The 24079-nt window shown below is 42.4% G+C and overlaps 1 protein-coding gene across 2 annotated transcripts in view; it reads right to left on the bottom strand.

The window, feature by feature from the left end:
- Positions 1–779: 779 nt before the first annotated feature.
- The window catches only part of med15 (mediator complex subunit 15), a 72151-nt gene continuing 48851 nt past the window's right edge, over positions 780–24079 (bottom strand). For both annotated transcript variants that reach the window (XM_060935980.1, XM_060935979.1), the window contains 8 exons: positions 23816–23949; positions 13235–13369; positions 13073–13136; positions 12909–12975; positions 6139–6296; positions 3219–3385; positions 2909–3007; positions 780–1591 (listed from right to left, as the gene is read on the bottom strand). In XM_060935980.1, the coding sequence (XP_060791963.1) occupies positions 1455–1591; positions 2909–3007; positions 3219–3385; positions 6139–6296; positions 12909–12975; positions 13073–13136; positions 13235–13369; positions 23816–23949 (961 nt within the window). In that variant the 3' untranslated portion in view covers positions 780–1454. The remainder of the gene's footprint in view (positions 1592–2908; positions 3008–3218; positions 3386–6138; positions 6297–12908; positions 12976–13072; positions 13137–13234; positions 13370–23815; positions 23950–24079) is intronic.

Raw genomic sequence — 24079 nt, 5'->3', positions numbered from 1 at the left:
GGTGGGCATTCCCCGTTTGCTCAAGGCATTGTGGGATACAAATTTGAAACAGGAGAGAAAAATGGAGGACGTGAGTGTGCGAATGAAATGTGAAAGACCGACTGCAGTAATGGAAAGCGAGAAGAAAAGACGTTATGTTGCGAAAGAAATGAAACGCAGGACCAAACTAATAAATATCGGCGCTCAGCGAGCACCTTGGTGTGATCAGCTGTTCCTTTAGTGACAGAATGATGTAACCGTCAGTGCACAGTCAAAGGTAAACCTGTAGATGGCAGTAATGCAACACTGTGGATGCCGGCTGCTGTAAAACCCAAAAGAAGGTGGTGGTAAACCTGCGCATGCGCACACGGGTTTCCTCTGTCTGCTTGACGAGGGAACCTCCTCAAATTAAATAACTTCCCAGCCACAGAATGGCCTGGGTTTGAGATATTACAGAAATAAACATGAGTCACAATGACCACATTTCAGAGGGAACTAGATTTCACCGATTTTATGAAATCGAAAGGCCATCTAGCTTTAAGGCAGATCTCTCCGTTCTCAGTGTAAACTTTGGAAATATTTAATGGCACAGTCCACAGATTACATACACGTGTGTGTGTGTGGGGGGGGGGGGGGTGCTGCTGGTCAAATTTATTAAGAACTAGAAGCAGTTTAACACAAGTATGAACCATAATTCATGATTATAAATTGGAGGTATTTCTGAATCACCCAGGAAATATAAAAAGGACTGTGAAAGCCAGTATATACCTTATTTCTGAGAGTTGAAATAATGCAACGTATTCTCCATAGTGTTACATCTGTTCGTTAAAACAGAGGTAATTTTAATAACCATTTGCAACTGGTAGCTCCAACATGCCCTGGAGCTAGACTTGTTTTCCCAGACTGTTGGTGTCAAACAATGAGATGCATATCCAACAGCGAATATATACATATTTATTATCTGAAGCTTAAAATATGGTAATTGGGTTTTGATGCCCTGCGTTGTGAACTCACCAAGTTCTGGAATTACACTTCATATAAATATGACTTTTTCTGGAGTCATGTGGATGCATCCGATTAAACACATTCAAAAAATTGCCCACCTCAAACAGAGTCTGCTGATCACAATTCAAATGCGTTTGTCTTCGGTGTCGAAAGACAGAAAAGAAATAGTTGCAGTTGTTGTCTTTCGTGATTTATGGTCCAGATTATACGATACATTTGTTTCGAGGCTACGCGTATACATCAGCTGCTTTATAAACTTCAAATGCACACTGCACAGTGACGCAAATACGTTATTTATTCATGTAAATTTAAAAAAGCATTCACCCACACCGGTGTTTTAGTGGTCCTTTACAAACCTGCACTGCTTAAGATAAGAACTATGAAGAATATCAGAGTTGTGGACAGAAGTGTTGTACACATAGACAGAAGCGATGCGTTTTATGCTGCGAGAGAACCCCTCGGTGCAATGATTAGGCAGCAGAGAGACACGCCTGTCTCACACTTTGAGCCCAGGTGTTGAGCAGAGCTGTAACAGAGTGCTTGTCAGGAAGCTGCAGCAGTTTGGACGTCATGTTCCTGTGGACGTTCTGCAAAAATGGGTTTGCCTCTGCAAAGAAAGAGAGAAATGTGAAACTGCGGCTGTGTCAGATTTTACGGGCTACAGATCAAGTAGCCGATTTCCAATATGTGTAAAAATGTCATAGCAAACGCTCCAGGCTCGTAGGACTCGAGTCCGACTCGTGCCCTAATTTTAAAGGACTCGTGACTCGACTTGCGCACTGATGACTCAGACTTGTGCATTAACTGCACTCGGACTTTTCCTTTATTTTTTGTAACGTGCCATAGTAATTTGGCACAAGATATTTCTATCTACATTAATTCTTGTACCAATTTCGTGCAAGAGTGTCACACCTGTGCGCCTTGGCACGCGCGTGCATCAGATACACTCTCAGGCGCGCTCCGTAAACGACTTGCACCTGCACAGGGTTAAGGTGCAATCAGTGTGCCTGTATAAAAACTCTGGGGGGGGGAACAAAAACACAACTTACTTTACGAAGTATTGAGCTGCTCACACATTACCAAGCCTTATTTCCTTGTTTGGCTTCCTGTTTCTCGCCTTTGATTCTGCAGTCTACGATAGCCTGTTTGTACCTCACTCGACCTATTGCCTGTTTCACCGTTTTACAATTTTGCCTACCCCCCGGACGGCAGGTTTCCTGATAACGTTGCCCTTTAGGGCTAAAGAGTGAGTTGAGAGACTCTCTTCAGCAACCAACGTTGTCTCGGTGCATAGTTTTCCCGAAGGAGCAGTCTTAATAGCAGCATTCCGAAGAGCTTGTTTGCAGTGCGCGTCCCTGATATAGGCATTAGCTGCTAAATCCAGTCGAGGAGGTCACATGGCGTTAATTTTTTTTTTTTTACCAAAACCATGAAATATGTTAAAATATTGTACTGTCATTAAGCATTACATATATAATGTGGTAATTAACAATTGAAGCTATTTTACATTTTTAGGCAATTTTTTTTTTATTTATTCCAAGCGTGTTTTTTTAATTAAATGATTAAACGCTTACACAAAAGAATGAGCAAATAATTAAGTAAGTGTGTTCCTCGTGCCTGCTCATTTCACTGTTATGCAAACATCACAATACACTCATGTCTCCTCTTGTGCTGGGAGAGTACCTACCCAGAAGTAGGAAATAAAAAGTCCCTCAAAACACCTATGATCGTTATCAGTTCCTGCAGTACAGACATTAAAAGGGGTGGGTTCCCCTCAAACAGTTCTAAGAACTATGAAAAATTCCCTCCAGTCCAAAAGTACATCTTGACCCTGTGGAGCCACAGACTTGACCCTAACCTCCTCGACTTGGACCCGCCCCCTTATTTTCACTCGTCTACTGAATTGAAGTGACTGCTCTCTTACCATATTGCTGATCATCATTGTCCCATTGAGGGCTCTGCTCAGGATAGTCTGACGGAATGCTCAGCTGCAGAGGAGGAACACTCGGAAGGGTCTTATCATCTGGAACATTGAAAACAAATCTTATATTGTATAGCTTTTAGCCCCATAAGGACAGGGTTACAGTAGTTTCTCTGTAACTGGTCTCTGTGAGAGACCTTTTTATTTTTCCCTTATGAATATTTGTGTGTTTAGATCATACACGGCAGACGGTGCAAGAACGAGAAAGGAGAGAGAGGAAAAAAAAAGAAAAGACTTCCATGTCTAAACTCACCCAGTTTGCAGATGAGGTGCACCGTCCCGTTGTTGCTGCAGAATGACGGGTCCAAGTTGACAAGGAATTTGGGATCAAGGCGCGCTACCTCCCCCTGCAGGATGTTTGGGATAGTCTGACGATCATCTTCCTCATATTTCCTCTTCCGAGTCGGCACGATGGGCCCCCTGTAGGTCGAGTGCGAGAGTCGGGGTTAAAGCAGTGCATAACGGCAGCATTACTTATTCTAAAGAATCAGAATGATTCTTTCCTGATTTCTAGTACGAGGAAGGAAGATATAGGAAGAAGAAATGTTTTATGGTGCATCATATAAAAAGTAGACCGCCTTTCGATTTCATGAAATTGGTGAAGTTTAGTTCCCTCTGAAATGTGGTCATTGTGATGTATTGATCATTTAAAAAAAAAAAAAAAAACCCCAGGCCATTCTGTGGCTGGGAAGTTATTTAATTTGACGGGATTCCCTAGCAAATAATGTGCATTAAATCAGTACCTTCGTTTTCGTCGTCATCGTCTTCTTTTGGGTTTTACGGCAGCTGCCATCCAGTGTTGCATTACTGCCATCTACAGGTTTACCTTTGACCGTGCACTGACAGTTCCATTATTCTGTCGCTAAACGAACAGCTGATCACACCAAGGTGCTCGCTGAGCGCCGATATTTATTAGTTTGGTCCTGCGTTTCCTTTCCTTCGCAACATAACGTCTTTTCTTCTCGCTTTCCATTACGGATTGTTTTACAATCAGGGTACGCAAGCTAAAAATCACATTTAAACACTTATCTTCAATATCAAAAGGCTTGACTAAATAAACTTGGTTGTTTATTGTAGCCCTGTGATAGCTCTATTTACCATGCAAAAAAAAAAAAAAAATTGGTGATAACGTTATTTTTGGTGAATGTATGGCAATATATGTCATATTTAACAAAATTACGTGTGTCATTTAGAAAAAGTGCTTTTTTGACTACAGGTAGCTCCAAAAGGGATGCACTTAAATCATTCTTTATACCATAAAACAAATATTTGGTTCCATATCATTGGAAACATAGTTAAGTTTTAATGTTGAATGCCAGTAAGTTTTCAGACTATTTTGATCAAATTAGTATGTAATTGTGTCAAAAAAATGTCCTCTCCGAGACAGCTAATTTTTCAATCTAAAATAACATATCTAAAATTATTATTTTCATCCTAAAATGTGGTCAAGATATTGGGACATAAATATTAGAGACAACTAACACAAAGCTTACAGCCTTATATTTAAAAGCACTATGGAAGTAGTGGATTCTGAATTGTCAAAAAAAAAAATGTCCTCTCCGAGAATCACTTCATTTGTTTCTCCCATCTTATAGCAGATTACACAAAACTACCATACACGTCAAAAAATTACCTGAAATCTGTTCTTTAACTTGTCCTTCACTTAAAAACTGGTACAAGAACCAGTTTGAATTTTGGACCCCTGTGATAGAGGTCTGTGCGGGACAGAATTTTCAGTCCCGCTCCCGCCCGCTCCCGCATTGTGCAGTCCCGCCCGCTCCTGCAAAGAATTATGATTTTCAGTCCCGCTCCCGCCCGCCATATTTTGTCTTGCTCCCGCCCGCAAATCCCGCATGATGCAGACGTTCGCGTTATTTCTCACGAAAGTTCTTGTCGTTGGCTTGGGGAATTAAACATGCTGAGCTTAACTGAGCTCTCCACTGACCGATCCTTCATTTATTGTAAGTTTATTGTTTAGACTCTGACATTCTGCGGACACATTCCAAGTTGAGCGCTGCATGCGCTCATGATTGACAGCTCTCGCTTTGATTGACAGCTCTCGCTTTGCGCACTCGCACTCCCACTTCCGAGTCTGTGGCGTTATGATTCCAACCGCGATTTCATTCTCCTCTCATATGAAGTGCTGCGCAACCACAACCAGCTCCTCAGATTATACACTGTCTATTTCTAGCTTTAAATTGAACAATCTGTGCGATACACAGTCCTTTTTAATACTAGTTAATACTTTTTTAATACTTAGGACTAATACTCTTGACTTTTTAACGGTAAATGTACCTCTTTTTAAAGCAGCACTTACTTCTAAAGCACTGTGAGCTTCACTAGAGGAGCTCTGCTCTTCTGCCATGATCGGAGATCTCAAACACGGAAAAGCGGAAAGGAATCGGAAACGTACGTGAGATTAGACCACATCCGCAAATTTAGGCATCTTAAAATGTTTTTATTAATGCCAAATAAAATATCCAGCACAAATTATATACGATAGACATAAATTAATAATTTATAAATTTTATTTTAAACACGTTTTTAGTTAGCAGGACTGCAGCTTATCACCTTTCCCACCCGCGCTGTGCACTCCCCCTCCCGCCCGCAATGAGCTTTCAAAATTTGTCCCGCGCCGCACTGCTTTGCAGCGGGTCCCGCGGGACTCCTGCGGGAGTGCAGGGCTCTACCCTATGACACAAACTTTGTACCCTGATTGTAAAACAACCCTTACTGCAGTCGGTCTTTCACGTTTCAGTCGCACACTCGCATCCTCCATTTTTCTCTCCTGTTTCAAATTTGTATCCCACAATGCCTTGAGCAAACGGGGAAAGGCCACCATGTGATGTATTACGTAGTATCTTGAATTGGATCACAGTGAAGCAGGAAAAAAAAATGGTGGAGAATTTTGTGCCACATGGCCTTAAATTCATTAACTGGGCCATTTAAAAAAAATTAATAAAATTGGAAGTCTGCGATTCGAGTTCAGTAGCTTTCGGTCCACTAAACAAAAATAACTGGGTGTCGGGAAAATTCTTTTAATGACCTACACTTGAAAAATCTGAAAGGCGGTCTACCTTTAATGTGTGAATGCAGTCGAGTGTTATTAATGTTGGAACCAAGTATGAATTGTTGAAATCACTTCAAAAGCAAAGCGTTTCAGTGGAACTCACGTGATGGGTGGGCCGTGAATGGCGGTCATCGCCGGTGCAAACGTTCGATAGAGAGAGTGGTTGAAAACTGGTGAGCGGATGTTGGCCAAGACTGCATCGAGCAGCGGCTGGCACAGGTACTGCTTTTTGGAAGGCACTGTTGGAGGAGGAGGAGTAGGCTGAGGAAGGAATGCACAGGGATTAGAACATGATCATGGGATTTGAACAGGAATGGAGCAGCTGGGTGGAGGGAGGAGATTAAAATATCTTTTAATTACTTAATGAGAATGATGCATGCGTTGAGCTATAACTGGCAGATATTCTGATCCATTCTGAATCAACTCTAATACTACAAGACTCCAGTTCCACGTTGCAAGAACATGTATTTTCAGCGATTAGATCATGTTTAAGGCGTTTCACGTGAACAGATGATCACACGAAGCACACACTAATCAGAAATGCGATGTGATCAAACAGAGGGCCTCTACCATATAAGGGCTGCATGATTATGACTAAAAAGATTATTCACCGATTTTAAATGACAAATATTTTTAGTGCACTTTCATGGAACCATAACTGCTTTTACATCAAAGTTGTGGTTCGTTCCTGCTAATGTACAAATCTTTGCGTTAAAGAAAACTGGTTTTCCTTATTCACCAAAATTCAGTGCATCTCCTTGAAGAAAAATATAAATAAAGAAATGTACCAAAATTAACAAATCAGACAAATAAGATGTTTATTCACCTGACCTCATTGCATCCACTAAAAGCCAAAATAAAAACTCTTCGTTCATTGTACCTGCATGATGGATGCGAATAAAACTCGAACTAAATAATTGTGTCCAAAATATAGGATCGCTAAAATAAATACTGTGTGCCATCACAGAATGCAACCAACTCAAGATGGGACTACGCAGAAAAGGCTCGTTGCCTTGGTGTTTACAGGTTTTTGGAAAGAAACGCCAGCCTGTGAACATTTTCTGGCTTGAGGGACGAGCGAAGGCAGGTCACCACACTTTTCCCCTTGCGGGAAAAATGACGTTTGCAGGCATCAACTCTTCATTGCACAATCCTCATCGATGTAATGAATCGTCATGCCTCATGTACGGTTCCATTGTTCCGCTTGACCATAGATCAGTGGTAGTAGCAAAATACTTGATAGTTGTGAGATCCCTCTGGGTTTCCCCTCGACGTTTTGCACAGAGCGCAGGTAATGCCACTTTGGGAAAATAACTGCGTGAGGGGATGACGTAGCTTTTGTCCGGTGTGTTGACCATTTTCCTGAAGTAGGGATGGCGAAAACTAAAAAAAATCTTGACCGACCACCGAGACTCATTAGCCGGTTAAAGTCGGTTAACCTACGAGTTTAAAATTCTAGAATTGGAATTATTAGAATCTATTCTAAATCTAACCGCGAGCATCCGCACATTCAGTCCCAGTCGCTGCCCTCCACTCACATTACCTTTTCTACAGCGTGAAACATTTAGTCAAACGCGGCACTGATGTCGAGGGGTTTGTATTGGACCGGAGGACAAATGGCTCCAGCTTAGAGACAGTTTCAGTTGGCCATGATGGCGTTGAAAATAAAGTCAAGTGCTAGAAGAAGTACATAACATTCAGTGATGGAAATACCGGCGTTAAAATAAAGGCTGTTATAACGCCGGGTAATCTAATTAATTAGCTACAATCGTTATAACGCCGTTACCAATATCAACACGCTATTACTGCATGGTATTGAAGTTGCTCTGAAGCATACTGCTACGCACTAGGCACTTTTCTTCGAAGTGAGACACAGAGACCTCATACTGCAATTGTTTTCCAGCTACTGATATTACGGTTACATGGCTGCTAATTGTGCACAGCCATTGGGAATGGGATAGCTGGAGCTGAGCTAATTAGCCGCTAAGCTAATATAGCAACTGTCTGATGCTAAGTAACATCACTGAGTAACCAGGTTTTAGTTCAGATCTTCTGTATTATTATTATTATTATTACATTGACAATATTCACCAGACTAATCAACCATCGACTTCATTCATGCGCCGTGTTCTTGTTTCTTTGATAGTCAAGAATTTCCTTGATACGTACCTGGTTAACATCGTAGTAAAATGTAATCCAACACTGAGACTTTTCTTTTGCCGAGTGGCAGCTGTCTTTAATTAGGGCGGGACATGACTGAATGGGTGTTTCTGATTTGTCAGCTGTCGTCCTTACACCGCATGGCATGCCCCAAGCGTTTACAACACAGAATTCCAGGTTCTCCGCTCCAAAATCGGCAGCTTCAAAACAATTGATTTTTTTTTTAACCAACAACCCAAAAAAAAAAAAAATTAACCGGTTGACGTTGATTCGGTCAACCATCGGTCAAACGGTCATCGGTTAACATCCCTATCCTGAAGCCTTCATTATTCGCGGTGTTTATTGTACACGCATGTTTAGCCAAATGAAATGCAACACCGTTGGTGATTTAAGTGCGCCTTTGGGAGCTGGATGGATACAGTGACGTGCTGTACAGGCTGCTTTGTAGAGACGCCCGAGTTGATGCCGGACAATTCACGTTAGCAACAGCTGCGACGTTTTTCTCGGCCTTCATGCATTCGTGATGTGGTTTCAGGTGGCTGACTAATGCTGTGTTCACACTTATACCGGTACGAAAGTGGTATAACTGTATCGATACAAAGTATACTGGTACAGTTTAGTGCATCTGTCCACACTAGCGAGAAATGTTTGCGGTTTTCTTTCACGGAAGTTGAAATGCGTGTGCGTGAAATGTTTCCATGGTTACCGAGTAACTTCCTTCCGAGAATATGGCGGATGAAACAACGTGTGTGTGCGTTTTGTTGTCAATGTACAGTCTGTATTTCTGGTGGTCATTTATTCAGTCGAATCGTATAAAATGCACGAGGCAGTTGAGAAACACAGAAAACGAATCTCCCTTTCTCCCCCCTCACTTTCTCCCTCTTCCCTTCTCTTCCCCTCCCTTTCTCTCCCTTTTCCCCCTCTTCCTCCCTCTTTCCCCCTCCCTTTCTCCGTTCCATGTAGCTCCACGGTTGTTTTGAGCCATTTTGATGTTTTATTTACAGCTGGAAAGCACGTGCGTATTGTATTGTATGAATAACCCGGAAGACGTAGGAATGGTTCATTGCGCATTATATTTGTATCGATACAGAGCCGCTTCATCTGTCCACACTACAGCAAAGCGCGACAGTACCGATACTGTACCGGTACGAAACCCATACATTTGTGGGTTTCGTACCGATACAGTTATACCGCTACAGTACCGGTATAGTTGCTAGTGTGGACAGGTGTCGCGGTACGAAAGTAGTTTCATATCGGTACAAAATCCCTAGTGTGGACAGGGTATCAGTTAGCGGTGTTGCTTTGCAGCACAGACACAACTCCACAGCACTCTTTGCATATGATCTGTTCTTGCTTAATATATCACTTGCCCTAAATCCGAAATATTTCCAAACAACGGATGATGATGATCCGCTTCGAGGCACAAGCTCCTCACCTTCTACTGCCCTAGACGTTTGATTCAACTGTCTATCTGCTGTAGGCCTATTCTTTTCGCGTAAATGTTAACTCGTTCAGACTGCATCCAAGGAACTTCCAGCTGTGCAGCACTGGGAAGAGCTGTGATTGGCTCATGGCAGGGACATGGTCAGATAGTGATTTACAGAGCGCTTGATTTGCTTTGGGAAAGGAGCACTGTTGGGGCTGAGGATGCATTTTCAATATCGCTCGATCGTGTTAATTTAATTGTGGGAAGCCAAAATCGTGATCACGATTAAAATTGGGTTAATTGTGCAGCTCTAGCCTCTAGAGGGTCATCTGGTAACCTGAGATTTGGTTACGACGAGATCCAGTCATGAGTTATTCCGTGAAAAAGGTGCCAAATTAACGACTGGTCTGTCCGTGCATCATGATTTTATTTCATTTCTTCGGTCCAACATCTAAATAAGCTAACTCGCTAGAGGAGTCAGCAGGAAAGCAGCAGTTTGTGCTTGAATGTGATCAAACAACTGTGGAAGACACGCCTATCCTGGGGGAAAATAATGAATAGGTATATGCTGCAAAATATCACTGACGTCGTTATAACAGTTATAATATTTTGAAGCGATATCAACTCCTGCCTCATACCAGGCTTGTAGTACTCGAGTCTGACTCGTGCCCTAATTTTAAGGACTTGTGACTCGACTCGGACTTGTAAATTGGAGACGAGGATTCGGATGTTTTCCTTTATTTTTTGTAACATGCCATACGATCTTTATATATCTACATTCATTTTTGTACTAACTTTGTGTAAGAGCGTCACACCTGTGCACCTTGGTACGGTACGTGCCTCAGATAGACTCTCGGGTGCGCGTGAGACGACTCGCGCCTGCACAGGACTAAGGCGCCAGTATAAAAACTGTGAAAAACACACTTACTTTGCGAAGTATTGAGCTGTGTTGCTGCTAAATTGCCAAGCCTTATTTCCTTGTTTGGTTTCCTGATCCCTGATTCTCGTCTTTGATTCTGTGGAGTCTACGATAGCCTGTTTGTGCCTTGCTCGATCTATTCCCCATGTCACCGTTTTATGATTTCGCCTGCCATTCTGGATTGTTTACCTGTCTTCACTCGTATTAATAAACACACCTTCTGCACTTACATCCGTCTCCCAACCATCTCTGACAGAATACTTCACACTCTGACAAAGAGAATGCACAGTCACCTGTTCATACGCAAACTAGTGTTAATCGCGCAAAAACAGCAACCGTCAAATGGTGCGGTTGGAGGCTTGTTCTCAGACTCGACTTGAAATTTTTTTGAATGACTCGGACTTGAACACTGGAGACTCGAGGTTTAGTGACTCGACTACAACACTGCCTCATACCACACATCACTTAGTTAGCTTATTTGAATATTCAAAGACAAAGTCCTTCCCGACCCGTTCATGGCGCGTTTGGCGGCACCGATCTCGGTTTCATAGCCCTCGGCCTCTCGCCTATATTACATAGCTAGGGCTCCAATGGGGGGGGCGGGCGTGTCCTCTGGTAACCGCGAGAGTTTGACTCCCCACTCACATCTGTATTGCAGCGTGCCTTGCCAGTAGGCACCATTTTTATGATGGTCTTTGGTATGACCTGACCGAGAGTAGAACTTGCGATCTCCCTATCGAGAGGTGGACACGCTAACCACTAGGCCATTCGCCGGTCATTTGAATATTGCACAGGAAAAAAATGTATTAAAAAAAAAAAATGCACAGAGAATGCAGACATGAACAGTATAATATTGTCCCCCTATCCATAGCAGATGATCTGATTTAACTGTCAAGTAGGTACCAAGCTTAAAGCTCATAGGCAACGATTTAAAATTTTATGCACATTTGAAACTTTATACGTTAAAAAACCCTCTGTAATTTTCTTCTGGTCCCAAGAAGTATTGTTAATAAGTAATAATTAAAATAAAGTTACTGCGGATCACGGCGAATTTCTGTTCAGCTATTTTCGTGACCACTCGGCGCGTGACGTCGTTTAAGCCAAACAAACCGCTTGAGTTGAGTCCACTTCCGTTTACTTACATTGCTGTTCGGCTTGAGTGCAGACGTGCGTTCGGGAATTTCCAAAGAAAAACCCCCAAGCCTTATTGTTGTGCAGTGACAACGGGACCGGTTCAGGAAGAAGTTTTTAACCTTTTTCCGAGACAGGAGAAGAGGTGGAGCGAGTGGGTTGGCTTTTTCCGGAAGAAGAGACGAGGTGGAGAGAGTGGATTGTGCGCGTGAAACAAAATCAAGCAGTCAAAGAAGAAACGGAGCAGCAACGCTCAAGCAAAAAGGAGAAGATTGGAGGTAAACATTTTTAGTTTTGATTGCAATTGACAAGTCAGGAATCCTGACGGATCCTGTACAATCATTGTGTAAATGAGACAAAGGGATATTTCCTCGCTTAAATAGTATAATGCCGCGGATGGCAAGCTAACGTGGCCTACCGGCGCACTGTCAAGTAATTGTTACCTCTATCCACTAGGGAAGGTGGTTTAATTATTCCTCAAAAGGGCTCTTATTTAGTATTACGACGAAAGTAGGAATGTATCATCACTACCAGGATAAATCGTTTGGGCGCGAGTCTTGTTGAGGTCCGGGGTCACCGTGATCAGAGTCGGCCGAGTCGCTGTCCGATTCCGAGGCCGCACAGTCAAACCAGTGAGCCACATTCACCGATGGCCATAGGTTCATAGATGTATGGTTTCACCTCGATATTTAATTTGGAGAGTTCCTACTTCAAAATCGCTATCAGACATTTTACACAACCTCTCACGACCAAAGTCCGTACATGTGTGCTCGGTTCGCAAGTAAAACACAGAGCTGCTCCCGGTCTGTTTGGCTTGAATGATGTCACGACGACAGTCCCCTGGCGGTGAAAGTGCGCACAAGTGAGATGTAAACAAACCTTCGGAAATTGGGCAAAACAGTATATTTTAACCGTTTTATTCAATTTTAGGGTGCAAATTAGACACCAGGAAAATTGAATTTGCTTTTTAGGTCGTTCTTCTCGACAATAAAGTTGATATTCTACGTTTTCACCTCCAACCGTTGCCGAGGACCTTTAAAGGAGAGCTCCAACTGGATTATTCCGTATTGATTCGCTAACCAATTGCATGTGATTGGCTCATGTCCCTCTGACTGACAGGGAAAACAGAAAGGTTGTCCCTCTGAACCAGACAGCAAGGAAAGTTATGCTCTCTCAAGTAGTCGTGTTGCTCTCCATAGACAGCAGGATGTAAATGCAGGGTTCCTGTATGACTTACCACTGCCATGTCATTCTTAAGCTTCTCCAAGGCTATTTCGCACTTCTGTAGGGTTTTAAGGGGGCATCTAGTGAAAGAGAATGACAGCGGATGAGGCCAAACTAAAAGTCCAAAGCTACTACCCATTTGAGTGCTTAATGAGCAGGTTGTGGATCTGTACTCACCTGGTGTTGGGATCAGTGAGAATATTTAGCAAACTTTTCATCTTGCTCAGGTCCTTCTTCCTTTCTGGAAAAGAAGCAGCGGAAAACTGCAACAGTTACGCACAAGAAAAGCAGCGACACTAGGACAAAGCGTAAAAAATAAAAATTACAAACAAACAATACCTTCATTTTTGTCAATCTTGTTAATCATCCTGCGCAATGGTTCAATGTATTTGGAGAGCTGTTTGAGTTTGTCCATGTACAGCTGGTCCTCTGACTGGGACGCACTCGCTGGACTCATCACAGAGCTGGGGTTACCTGCAGGCAAGTCCGAGCAAACCTTACCACACTTTCCAATCACTGCAAGGTATTCTAAATTACAAAATGGCTTCTGAGAACCTGCACCCAAATTCATTTTACGGACAAGAAGTTGCTCAAGAATTTGAGAACCTCCGTTTAAAAAAAAAAAAAAAATCCCACCCACACACTTGTATTTTGTTATGTTTGTACTATCTTTATACCATCTCTCCAACACACACTATTGGTGTTACCGAGCTTATGGTAAAAGATGAAAATCCACCTTGCTTCAGGATAAAACAAGCATCTGCAAAATTAGATGAAGGGGTTACTCCCTTTTCATCTATAAAAACAAAGTGGTATTTTAAAAAATGAAAACGAGTTACAATTGTACAACCCCAATTCCAAAAAAGTTGGGACAAAGTACAAATTGTAAATAAAAACGGAATGCAGTAATTTACAAATCTCAAAAACTGATATTGTATTCACAATAGAACATAGACAACATATCAAATGTCGAAAGTGAGACATTTTGAAATTTCATGCCAAATATTGGCTCATTTGAAATTTCATGACAGCAACACATCTCAAAAAAGTTGGGACAGGGGCAATAAGAGGCTGGAAAAGTTAAAGGTACAAAAAAGGAACAGCTGGAGGACCAAATTGCAACTCATTAGGTCAATTGGCAATAGGTCATTAACATGACTGGGTATAAAAAGAGCACCTTGGAGTGGCAGCGGCTCTCAGAAGTAAAGCTGGGAAGAGGATCACCAATCCCCCTAATTCTGCGCCGACAAATAGTGGAGCAATATCAGAAAGGAGTTCGACAGTGTAAAATTGCAAAGAGTTTGAACATATCATCATCTACAGTGCATAATATCATCAAAAGATTCAGAGAATCTGGAAGAATCTCTGTGCGTAAGGGTCAAGGCCGGAAAACCATACTGGGTGCCCGTGATCTTCGGGCCCTTAGACGGCATTGCATCACATACAGGCATGCTTCTGTATTGGAAATCACAAAATGGGCTCAGAAATATTTCTAGAGAACATTATCTGTGAACACAATTCACTGTGCCATCCGCCGTTGCCAGCTAAAACTCTATAGTTCAAAGAAGAAGCCGTATCTAAACACGATCCAGAAGCGCAGACGTCTTCTCTGGGCCAAGGCTCATTTAAAATGGACTGTGGCAAAGTGGAAAACTGTTCTGTGGTCAGACGAATCAAAATTTGAAGTTCTTTATGGAAATCAGGGACGCCGTGTCATTCGGACTAAAGAGGAGAAGGACGACCCAAGTTGTTATCAGCGCTCAGTTCAGAAGCCTGCATCTCTGATGGTATGGGGTTGCATTAGTGCGTGTGGCATGGGCAGCTTACACATCTGGAAAGACACCATCAATGCTGAAAGGTATATCCAGGTTCTAGAGCAACATATGCTCCCATCCAGACGACGTCTCTTTCAGGGAAGACCTTGCATTTTCCAACATGACAATGCCAAACCACATACTGCATCAATTACAGCATCATGGCTGCGTAGAAGAAGGGTCCGGGTACTGAACTGGCCAGCCTGCAGTCCAGATCTTTCACCCATAGAAAACATTTGGCGCATCATAAAACGGAAGATATGACAAAAAAGACCTAAGACAGTTGAGCAACTAGAATCCTACATTAGACAAGAATGGGTTAACATTCCTATCCCTAAACTTGAGCAACTTGTCTCCTCAGTCCCCAGACGTTTACAGACTGTTGTAAAGAGAAAAGGGGATGTCTCACAGTGGTAAACATGACCTTGTCCCAACTTTGAGATGTGTTGTTGTCATGAAATTTAAAATCACCTAATTTTTCTCTTTAAATGATACATTTTCTCAGTTTCAACATTTGATGTGTCATCTATGTTCTATTCTGAATAAAATATGGAATTTTGAAACTTCCACATCATTGCATTCCGTTTTTATTTACAATTTATACTTTGTCCCAACTTTTTTGGAATCGGGGTTGTATTTTTATTTTCCATTTCCATTGGGGTGGCACAGTGGTGTAGCGGTTCGCACTGCTGCCTCACAGCAAGAAGATTCTGGGTTTGAGCCCAGTGGCCGACGGGATTGGGGGGGGGGGGGGGGGGGGCTTTCTGTGTGGAGTTTGCATGTTCTCCTCGTGTCTGCGTGGGTTTCCTCTGGTTCCCCCCCCCCCCCCCCCCCCAAGGCCGCCCCTTGTTAAGTAAAACATGGGGCTGCCTTGGGCTGAAGTGCTCTTGAGCAAGGCACCTAACCCCCAACTGCTCCCCAGGTGCTCCAGTACGGCTGCCCACTGCTCTGGCTATGTGTGCACACGCGCTCGTTGCTCACGTGTTTTTCACTGCTTCAGATGGGTTAAATGCAGAAAGGAATTTCACTGTGCTTAAAAAGAAAAAAACATTTTTAAAATTAGTTATGAAGATAGATGATATAAACTAAGCGTTCATGTGAATAATTACTGCCCTTTTTGCTGCTACGTCCGATCATTGCCTTATTTTTGTATTATTACACTACCTGTTTTGCACTACATTTACCTTTATTTTGTACTATACTGGGTGTTTTTTGCTTTTTTTGGCACTATTACTTCTTCCGCCTATTTATTTATTTATAATTGGCATTCATGGTGGACAGCAAACTAAGAATTTCATTGTGCAAGAGAAAACGTCCTTACTGTGCATATGACAAACACTTTGAACTTGAACTTAATTGAAAATAAGGAGCTCACACAACTAAGATATCCATCTCCAAAAGTCTGTGGGTGTTAAAAGAGAGCAACTGGACTTGCTTGAAGATTCTTGAAGACGTTTCACCTCTCATCGGAAAGGCTTCTTCAGTTCTGTCTGAAGGCCTCTGCATGCTCTTGCGACAAGGCTTTCGCAGATAGCTTTTCGCAGACAGTTGTAATTTATCGTTGAGCGGGGAGTAATTGGCGTGCGCGATGCTATTCACCGCCACAACGCAAGGGGGCGCGAAGTCGCGAAATCGCTAGGAGTAGTTGGTGGGTGTGGTTAGTGGAGTGTTTATCCTCCGGTTACTTATAATGACTAGAACTGGAGTCGTATAGATGTACGTACTTCCTCACTTCCTCGATCAACCGCTCTTCGTGCTGCTCCATCTTCGCTCGTGTTTTTAAAAATGGCGGGCGTGAAAACAAACCAAACCGGGAAAGTAGGGAAGCAGAAGTGCGTGTACAGTGGATGTAGAGTGGACCAATCAGAGCCCTCTTGTCTGCGAGGCTGTCTGCGGCGGTCACAATTTTTGGGAGGTGCGCGCAGAGCGTCTGCGAAGGGGGGGGGGCTTCGCAGACGCCATCTGCGAGGACTGGGTTGTCAGCATAAATTGGCCTTGACTAGTAGGGAGTATCAGGTATTTATCCTCTCATGGATGAAAAGCAATCCTAAGGTGTCGTTGAGCCATCCTGTTGGTGTGGGTCACTGGGGGCTGGGTGTGAATGGCCTAGAGTCTCGTTAGGGTGATCAATGGGTTGTTGGTTCTCTCTGTCCTCCTTTGAGTCACTGAAAACAGCTGGGTTTTGGTGTGCATTCAGTTGTCTGGGAAGTGTGCCAAGGACTGCATTGTAGGTGGCTGATAAATGTCTTAGACCCCCACCTCTGTTCAGTGATGGCCGTTCCAGGTTGACAAAAATGGCTTCTTTAACTCCTCGCTCATACCAACGATCCTCTCTGGCTAAAATGCGTACGTTGCAATCCTGAAATGAGTGTCCTTTGTTGTTAAGATGAAGGTAGACAGCAGAGTCCTGGCCTGAGGAACTGGCTCTCCTGTGTTGAGCCATGCGCCTGTGAAGCGGTTGTTTTGTTTCCCCAATATACGAATCCGTGCATTCCTCGCTGCACTGAATGGCATACACTACGTTGTCCTGTTTGTGTTTGGCTATTCTGTCCTTAGGGTGGACCAGTTTCTGCTTCAGGGTGTTACTGGGTCTGAAATGTACCGGAATGTTGTGTTTGTAGAAGATCCTCCTGAGTTTCTCAGATAGACCAGAAATGTAGGGAATGACAATGTTCTTGCGTTTGTTCCTGTTATCCTCCTTGTCTGTTAGGCCATCCTTAAAAAAAAAAAAAAAAAAATCCGTTTCCTGTCCACCGGGTGAGCAAAAAAACTTTCGGGAGGGAGGGATTTATATTATTTATATATATATATATATATATATATATATATATATATATATATATATATATAAGAAATCACAGTGCTGTGTTTGCTTTTTCTTTCAGTACTTTATTACAAAAGTAGACACATTTAATAAATTGACAGTTTAATCAACTGAAACTTGTACAAAAACTTTGTTAGCATTTTAAATGCTGACTGCAACATTTGCAAAACTTGTACAAAGGTACTTAAAATGTCCAACACACTGACTTTTTGTAGTTCTAAATCGACCGTTAGGCCTAGTTCGGATGAAATTACACTATTAAACTGATCACTGAATGATTTGTTTTTCTGAATCTTTACTATTTTGTTGTTCGCTAGAATACCATTTTGCGATTTCACACTTAAACAAATGTTTGAAAACTCCGGATCTCCTTCCTTCATGGTGGCTGCCATTTTTTTGTGCTGCACGGCGCATGCGCAGAGCTGATTCAATTCTATATTCTGCACGGAATGCAGGGCTTTCCACAAGCGCCGGCTGCCGCCATACAGCCGACTACACAATTAAGTCCAGCCGGCTACTTTAATGACTATTATTTTTGTAGCCTACAGGCTCTAAATATTAATTTTCGATTTTAATAAAATTAAATGTTTATCTAACAGACTAACAATAATGTCAAACTGAACCGCACTCATTTAAGTTGTGATTCGCGCTGTTTGTACCGATAATAACCACAAATTCCCCGCCGACTTGGTTGATCAAGGGAGAGTAACTCATCCGCGGCCCTGACATGCGATGTGTGTGTGCGCACTCGGCGGAGGCAGTAGTGTGTCGGGGCCGTCGGAGGGAACAGAAGCAGAGATAACGCTTATTTTGTCTCCGGTAAACCAGTCTTCTCTCGTTCAATTACGTGCTGGCATCAAAAGACACCGTTGGTTGTAAATGAAACCAAACTGAGTCGTTGGAGTGTATTTTCATACACAAATGGAGAAATGTTCGCTGAGTGTGTAATTGTGTAGCCCCACTGCAGACCGTTGTCGTTGTTAATTCAGAGCATGCTCAGCTGCGTGAATGTGTCATGCACCGAAAATAAGAGATTTACAAGCCAGGAACGCCTCATGATGCAATACGCAAGAAGAAAGAAAGAAGATTTACTGCCATGTTACTTTGTATTTGAGTAAAGTGAATAAATAAATGGTCTGTGGAAAATACATTTAATCCTGGGAACTGCGTGCACAGGAGTTTATTTTGTGTTTACTCCCCCCCCACCCGGCTGGCTACTTATTTGTCATGGCTGGCTAGTATGAGCCTTAGTGAAGCCCTGGGAATGCGTAAATGACAAGTTCGATTTTAGATTTATGAACCCGAAAAAAAAATGTCGAAAAACCGGCGTTAAAAAAAAAAAATTCAACCGCACAAACAGCACTCACCTGGCCGGTGGACTGGAAACACAACATTTTTTAATAATGGCCTAATGTTCCTTTTTCTGCTCTTGAAGAAAAGCAGATTGCCCGTCACCTTAACGGGCAATCCATTGATCACCCTAACAACTCTCGAGGCCGTTCACATCCAGCCCCCAGTCAGTGCGTTTACATGCACATAGAGAGAATCGAATTTCTGCTGTTGCTCGACTGAAATCAAAGTTCTAAATGCCATGGAAACACCTTAGCTCGGCTGAAATCGAACAGAACTTGATTTCTCGAAATCGAGCTACACAACCTAGATTATGCGATTTTAGCCGAGCTACTTAGTGCATGTAACCCTATCGAGCTACGTAGTTGAGCTACTTACTTCAGCACTGACCCTTCCGTGACGAGTGACGAGACCACAAGCGGGAAACACAACAGCCTCGGTCGGCATGACAACGGCATGAATCTTTTCTTTTTGTGGCATTGTTTGCACTGTTAAAATTTAGCTCACTTACTGTATCACCAAATACATCTGTACAGCTGTTGCATAGCTGTGAATTGTGTACATAAACAAGTCATTGTATTTGTGTGTGTGTGTGTGTGTGTATATATATATATATATGTGCAAAATAAGCTGTCTTACAAAACGGTGGTCTGCGCAGGACAGTTTGTAGCCATACAGTCTGTTAGAGCAAGCCTAACAGCTTGAGCACGGAACTTGTGAACACAGAACTGCCAGTGTCGCCAGATTGGGCGGTTTTAAGTGCATTTTGACGGATTTGAACATGTTTTGGGCTGGAAAACGTCAGCAGTCTGGCAACACTGCTGATAACTTTGTTTATACTCTTGAATAGCTCTTCTTCATGACGACAACCGGAAGTGTACCAACACGATGGGGCGTGTAGAGCCACCTGTGGCTCGGATGCACAATGTACCTCACACAATAGCTCGATTTCCTTGTGTGCATGTAGGATTGAATTTCTCTGGCACCCCTGCTGGGACCCTTAGCTCAATTACCAACAGCAGCTCGATTTGGGTGTGCATGTAAACGCACTGACTGACCCACACCAACAGGATGACTCAACGACACCTTAGATGAGCTTTTCATCCATGAGAGGATAAATACCTGATACTCCCTACTAGTCAGACAGAACTGAAGAAGCCTTTCGGATGAGAGGTGAAACGTCTTCAAGAATCTTCAAGCAAGTCCAGTTGCTCTCTTTTACCACCCACAGTTACTATGACCTGGATGACTGAGAATCTTCACAGACATCTCCAAAAGTCAGTTTCTATGCAGAATGGAGGATTTTATGGAGGCAGCAATTGAAAATATTTTAACCAATCAGAAAAATCACCCCCCCGATCGTTTCCGGCAATGCTCGGACGTCATTTGGGCGCAAGACACAGAAGCTCCGCATAGCGAGTAAGACTTGAAGCTGCCCCTGGCTGGAGATTATTTCATAAAAAGTTTCAATGAAAAAAAAATTGAAATTCCATTTCGCGAACAAAAAAAGTGGAGGGGGAAAGATAATACTGATGTCGCTGATCAACAGCGAGTGAATAGTGAACAGCTGATGTACTCCTATGTGACTGAATGAGGGAGGTAACTTTTCAGATTTATATCCCCGGTACAAGTAGTGCTGTCGTGACAGCCTCGTTCTGCGGACTGTAACCTTGCTAGACAACCTACAAACAGATCTGCATACAATCTGACTTACCTACATCTGTTGAAGAGGCAAGCGCGCGAGTTTTTACACGTTCCTGGCAGCATAAGCACTTGTTAGCACGCTTAGCATGCTCTCGACTCATTCATGAAAAACTTCGAGACGTCACCAGGCTAGCCTACTGTAATCACTGTAGTAGACAGTCCAACCCCCGCGGCAACGCAGAAAAAGGGTAAACAAACACTGCTTTACGCAGCTCGTGTGCTCGGAACATTTTGAAGAAAATTGTTTCACTCAAACAACTCGGATGCACCAGGCATTAGGAATACCGCACAAGCCAGCACTGAATCCAGATGAGGTTCCCACAATCTTCAGCCAAAAAGTGGACAAGACAAACGAGACAACACGGTCAGTAGTCCGCAAAAGGGAAATTCAAAGGGTAAGAAAACACGTTTTATGGCTTCCCTGACTTTTTATTAAGCATGATGTGTTAATTTGAGTTCCTTTGGGCATAAACGTAATAATTGCTGATGCAGCTTGATGTTTGTTGGGAGTCTTGCTTTGATTTAGCGTTGTCAGAAAAGCCTCAGTAATGACTCACAAAAACAACTCTATAAATATTGTTCACTTGTGTAACTAATTGACATGGTAATGCTTGTTTATCACGATCATCATCATCATTATTATTTGTGTCATTGTCCGAAATACTCGAGGAACTCAGTGAAGAAATGTCACTGGCGCTATGGTCCGTTTTGTCGGATACGGCTGTGTACTGTAAGTTATGTCACGCTTTACGGAAACCATTCGGAGTTCTCTTAGGTAAACAGGAATCTGTTTGTGGAATCGCCGACCTCGAGCACTGCAATCTAGTCAAACACGTGATCATTTTAAGAAACAGGTAAAACAGTTTTTATGGAGTAAATTCCAAACCCAGTTTTATGATGTGTATAAAACTAATCATTTTGGTGCCATTTCTGTAATCTAGTTGTACTCTGATAATTACAGTTAGCATTTTTTTTTTGTTTAAGACTTTCATCATTGTTTATACAATTTTGTCAATTTATTATTGCCTCTTATATTTTATCGTTTCCTGCCGTCATCAAGACGACCACATTGGAAATAAGTGTATTTTATACTTTGTGTTGTCCTTGGTGCTATTTATACTGTATCTTTTTACATGTATGAATTTTACCAAATAAATCCAAACCATACCAGCAACTCGGGTCTTTCTGGTAATAGTTCCACCTTTTTTTGTACAAGTGCATCCTGCTGTAATGTTCACATGAATCCTGTATAGTAAAGCAGGGTTTGTTTACCCTCTTTCTGCGTTGCCGCGGGGGTTGGATTGCCTACTACGGTAATTACGGTAGGCTAGCCTAGGGACGCCTTGATGAAATTTTTCATGAATGAGTCGAGAGCATGCTAATGAGTAGTATAACGCATAGTTTCAGCCTTGTTTTACAGGTAAAGAGTTCAGGTTTGTCCATAAGTCAGGGCTGCAGCTCATTAATACACTATTTTAAATGTATAGTGAAAAAATCGACACTATCACCTTAGAAGACCTTTCACTTTGCCCCTTCAGTACTGAAGTATACACTCAGCCTTGCGCCCAAATGTCGTCACGCATCGCCCTTCCAACAGGCAACATGGCAGCCTGCATTAGACTAGCGATACAAAAACGCTCACAACTTTCTTATAAATGGTCAAACACGCCTGAAATCTTTAAGGGCTCTCAATATTACAAGCTACCAACCCATGCATGCATTTACTTTACATTTTCTATTCCTTTAAGTGTATGTATGATAAATAAAGAAGTTGTTTATACAGAATAGAATATCTTTGCCATTGTAAATAAATACAACGCAATTGAAATGCAGTCCTAGGTGCGGCCAAAAAAAAAAAACAAAAAAAAAAACACCCTATAAAATATAAATTATGTTTCTCGCGGTCCGGTTTCCATCAAATCCTGCACTCTGACTGGCTGGCGAGCGGGTCCATATCCTACAATACAGACCCCGGTTACGGACCTCTGGCGACTCGCTCGTTCACAACAAACATGGTAGCATTATTTGTCAACATGTATCTTTTTTTTAATAAGATTTATTTCTAAAAATTATCAAAAATCTTATAAATTTTTGCCAGCATTTTTGATTGATTTATTCCGAACAGTAATGATATAAAAACAAACAAAAAAACAAAAAATAATATATATATTTTTTTTTTCAGCATAATAGTATTAATTTTACAGCATGGATAGCGATAACGACAGTGTTCACAGTGAAAGCCAGTTTTACGACCCTGAGGAAGAAATAAAATAAAACATTTCAGGAGAAAGCTAAAACCTTCTAACTTGCTAACGCCGAGCAAAAACATGGCTGAATCCTGAATGACTCAATTTTGTATAAATAGGGGACTACTTAGGGGGCAAAATGTAGTTTTTTTTTTTCCTGCCATGGAAGTGGACTTGTATACCGAGGAGGAAGCAATTTGCATTACAGCCGTGAATGAGGATTCAAAATGGCGGCTCGGCTCGGTTTTCCCTTTCGGGCACTCTCGTTTCCTGTTAGAATTTGGTAAAGAAAAAAAATATATATATATTATTTACCAGCTTAAGGTCGGTCTGTATGGTGAAATACCGTGACCTCGGCCTTGAATACTGACCTCGGCCCAGAGGGCCTCGCTCAGTACTTTCAAGACCTCGGTCACGGTATTTCACCATACGGACCTCCCAGCTGGTAAACAGATATAATTGAGAAAGCTATATAAAAAAAGAATAAATCACCACTCACAAACATTCACATCCTGTGGTGTGGAGGGCATTGCACGATCCCGTATTGTATCATATTCACGAACGTACAAGTTTGCTTTATTTAATGCCCTTATGGCGCCGGCACAGAAAGTGTTCACAAGCCTGTTTGTTCTAGCTGGTAGGGTCCTGTAACGTCTGCCCGAGGGCAGCAGTTCAAACACCGAGTGTCCGGGGTGAGATGGGCCCCTGAGAATGTTTTGTGCTTTTTTTTTTTGCACTGCAGGAACTGTACTGATCCTCCAGGGAGGGGAGAGGGCAGCCGATGAGCTTCTGGGATTATGCCGCATCACTGCATGTAGAATAATTTTAGTTTTTCCTCCATCACCCCTATATAGGATCCTTAAAATTAGGCAGCATGGAGCTAAAACAAAAGCATAACTTTTGCTATATATAAACTAAATATAGTGTTGGGGGGTCAAAATGTCCAGAAAGCACGGTCTGGATTGGTATGTGTGCTGCATACCTGGAGTGCTGAGTGGTCCAGGAGATGGCACTTGCAATGGGTAACTCTGTGGTGTACGTGCTGTGGCTGGACTCTGTGAAGGCTGTGGGGAAGGACTGGGTTGGAAACCTCCTGGAGATGGAGTTGGACCAGAACTGAAAAAACAAAAATAATACATGTCCATCACCATTATGTCCTTTTCGCAATTCATGCTAAAGTGGAACACCACGGCTTCTTCGATTACAGTGATGACATGCCTGGTAATGAGGATATTGGACAAAACTA

The sequence above is a fragment of the Neoarius graeffei genome, chromosome 12, assembly GCF_027579695.1.
Source record: "Neoarius graeffei isolate fNeoGra1 chromosome 12, fNeoGra1.pri, whole genome shotgun sequence".
Classification (NCBI taxonomy): domain Eukaryota; kingdom Metazoa; phylum Chordata; class Actinopteri; order Siluriformes; family Ariidae; genus Neoarius; species Neoarius graeffei.
This window is presented reverse-complemented; position numbering and strand designations above follow the sequence as displayed.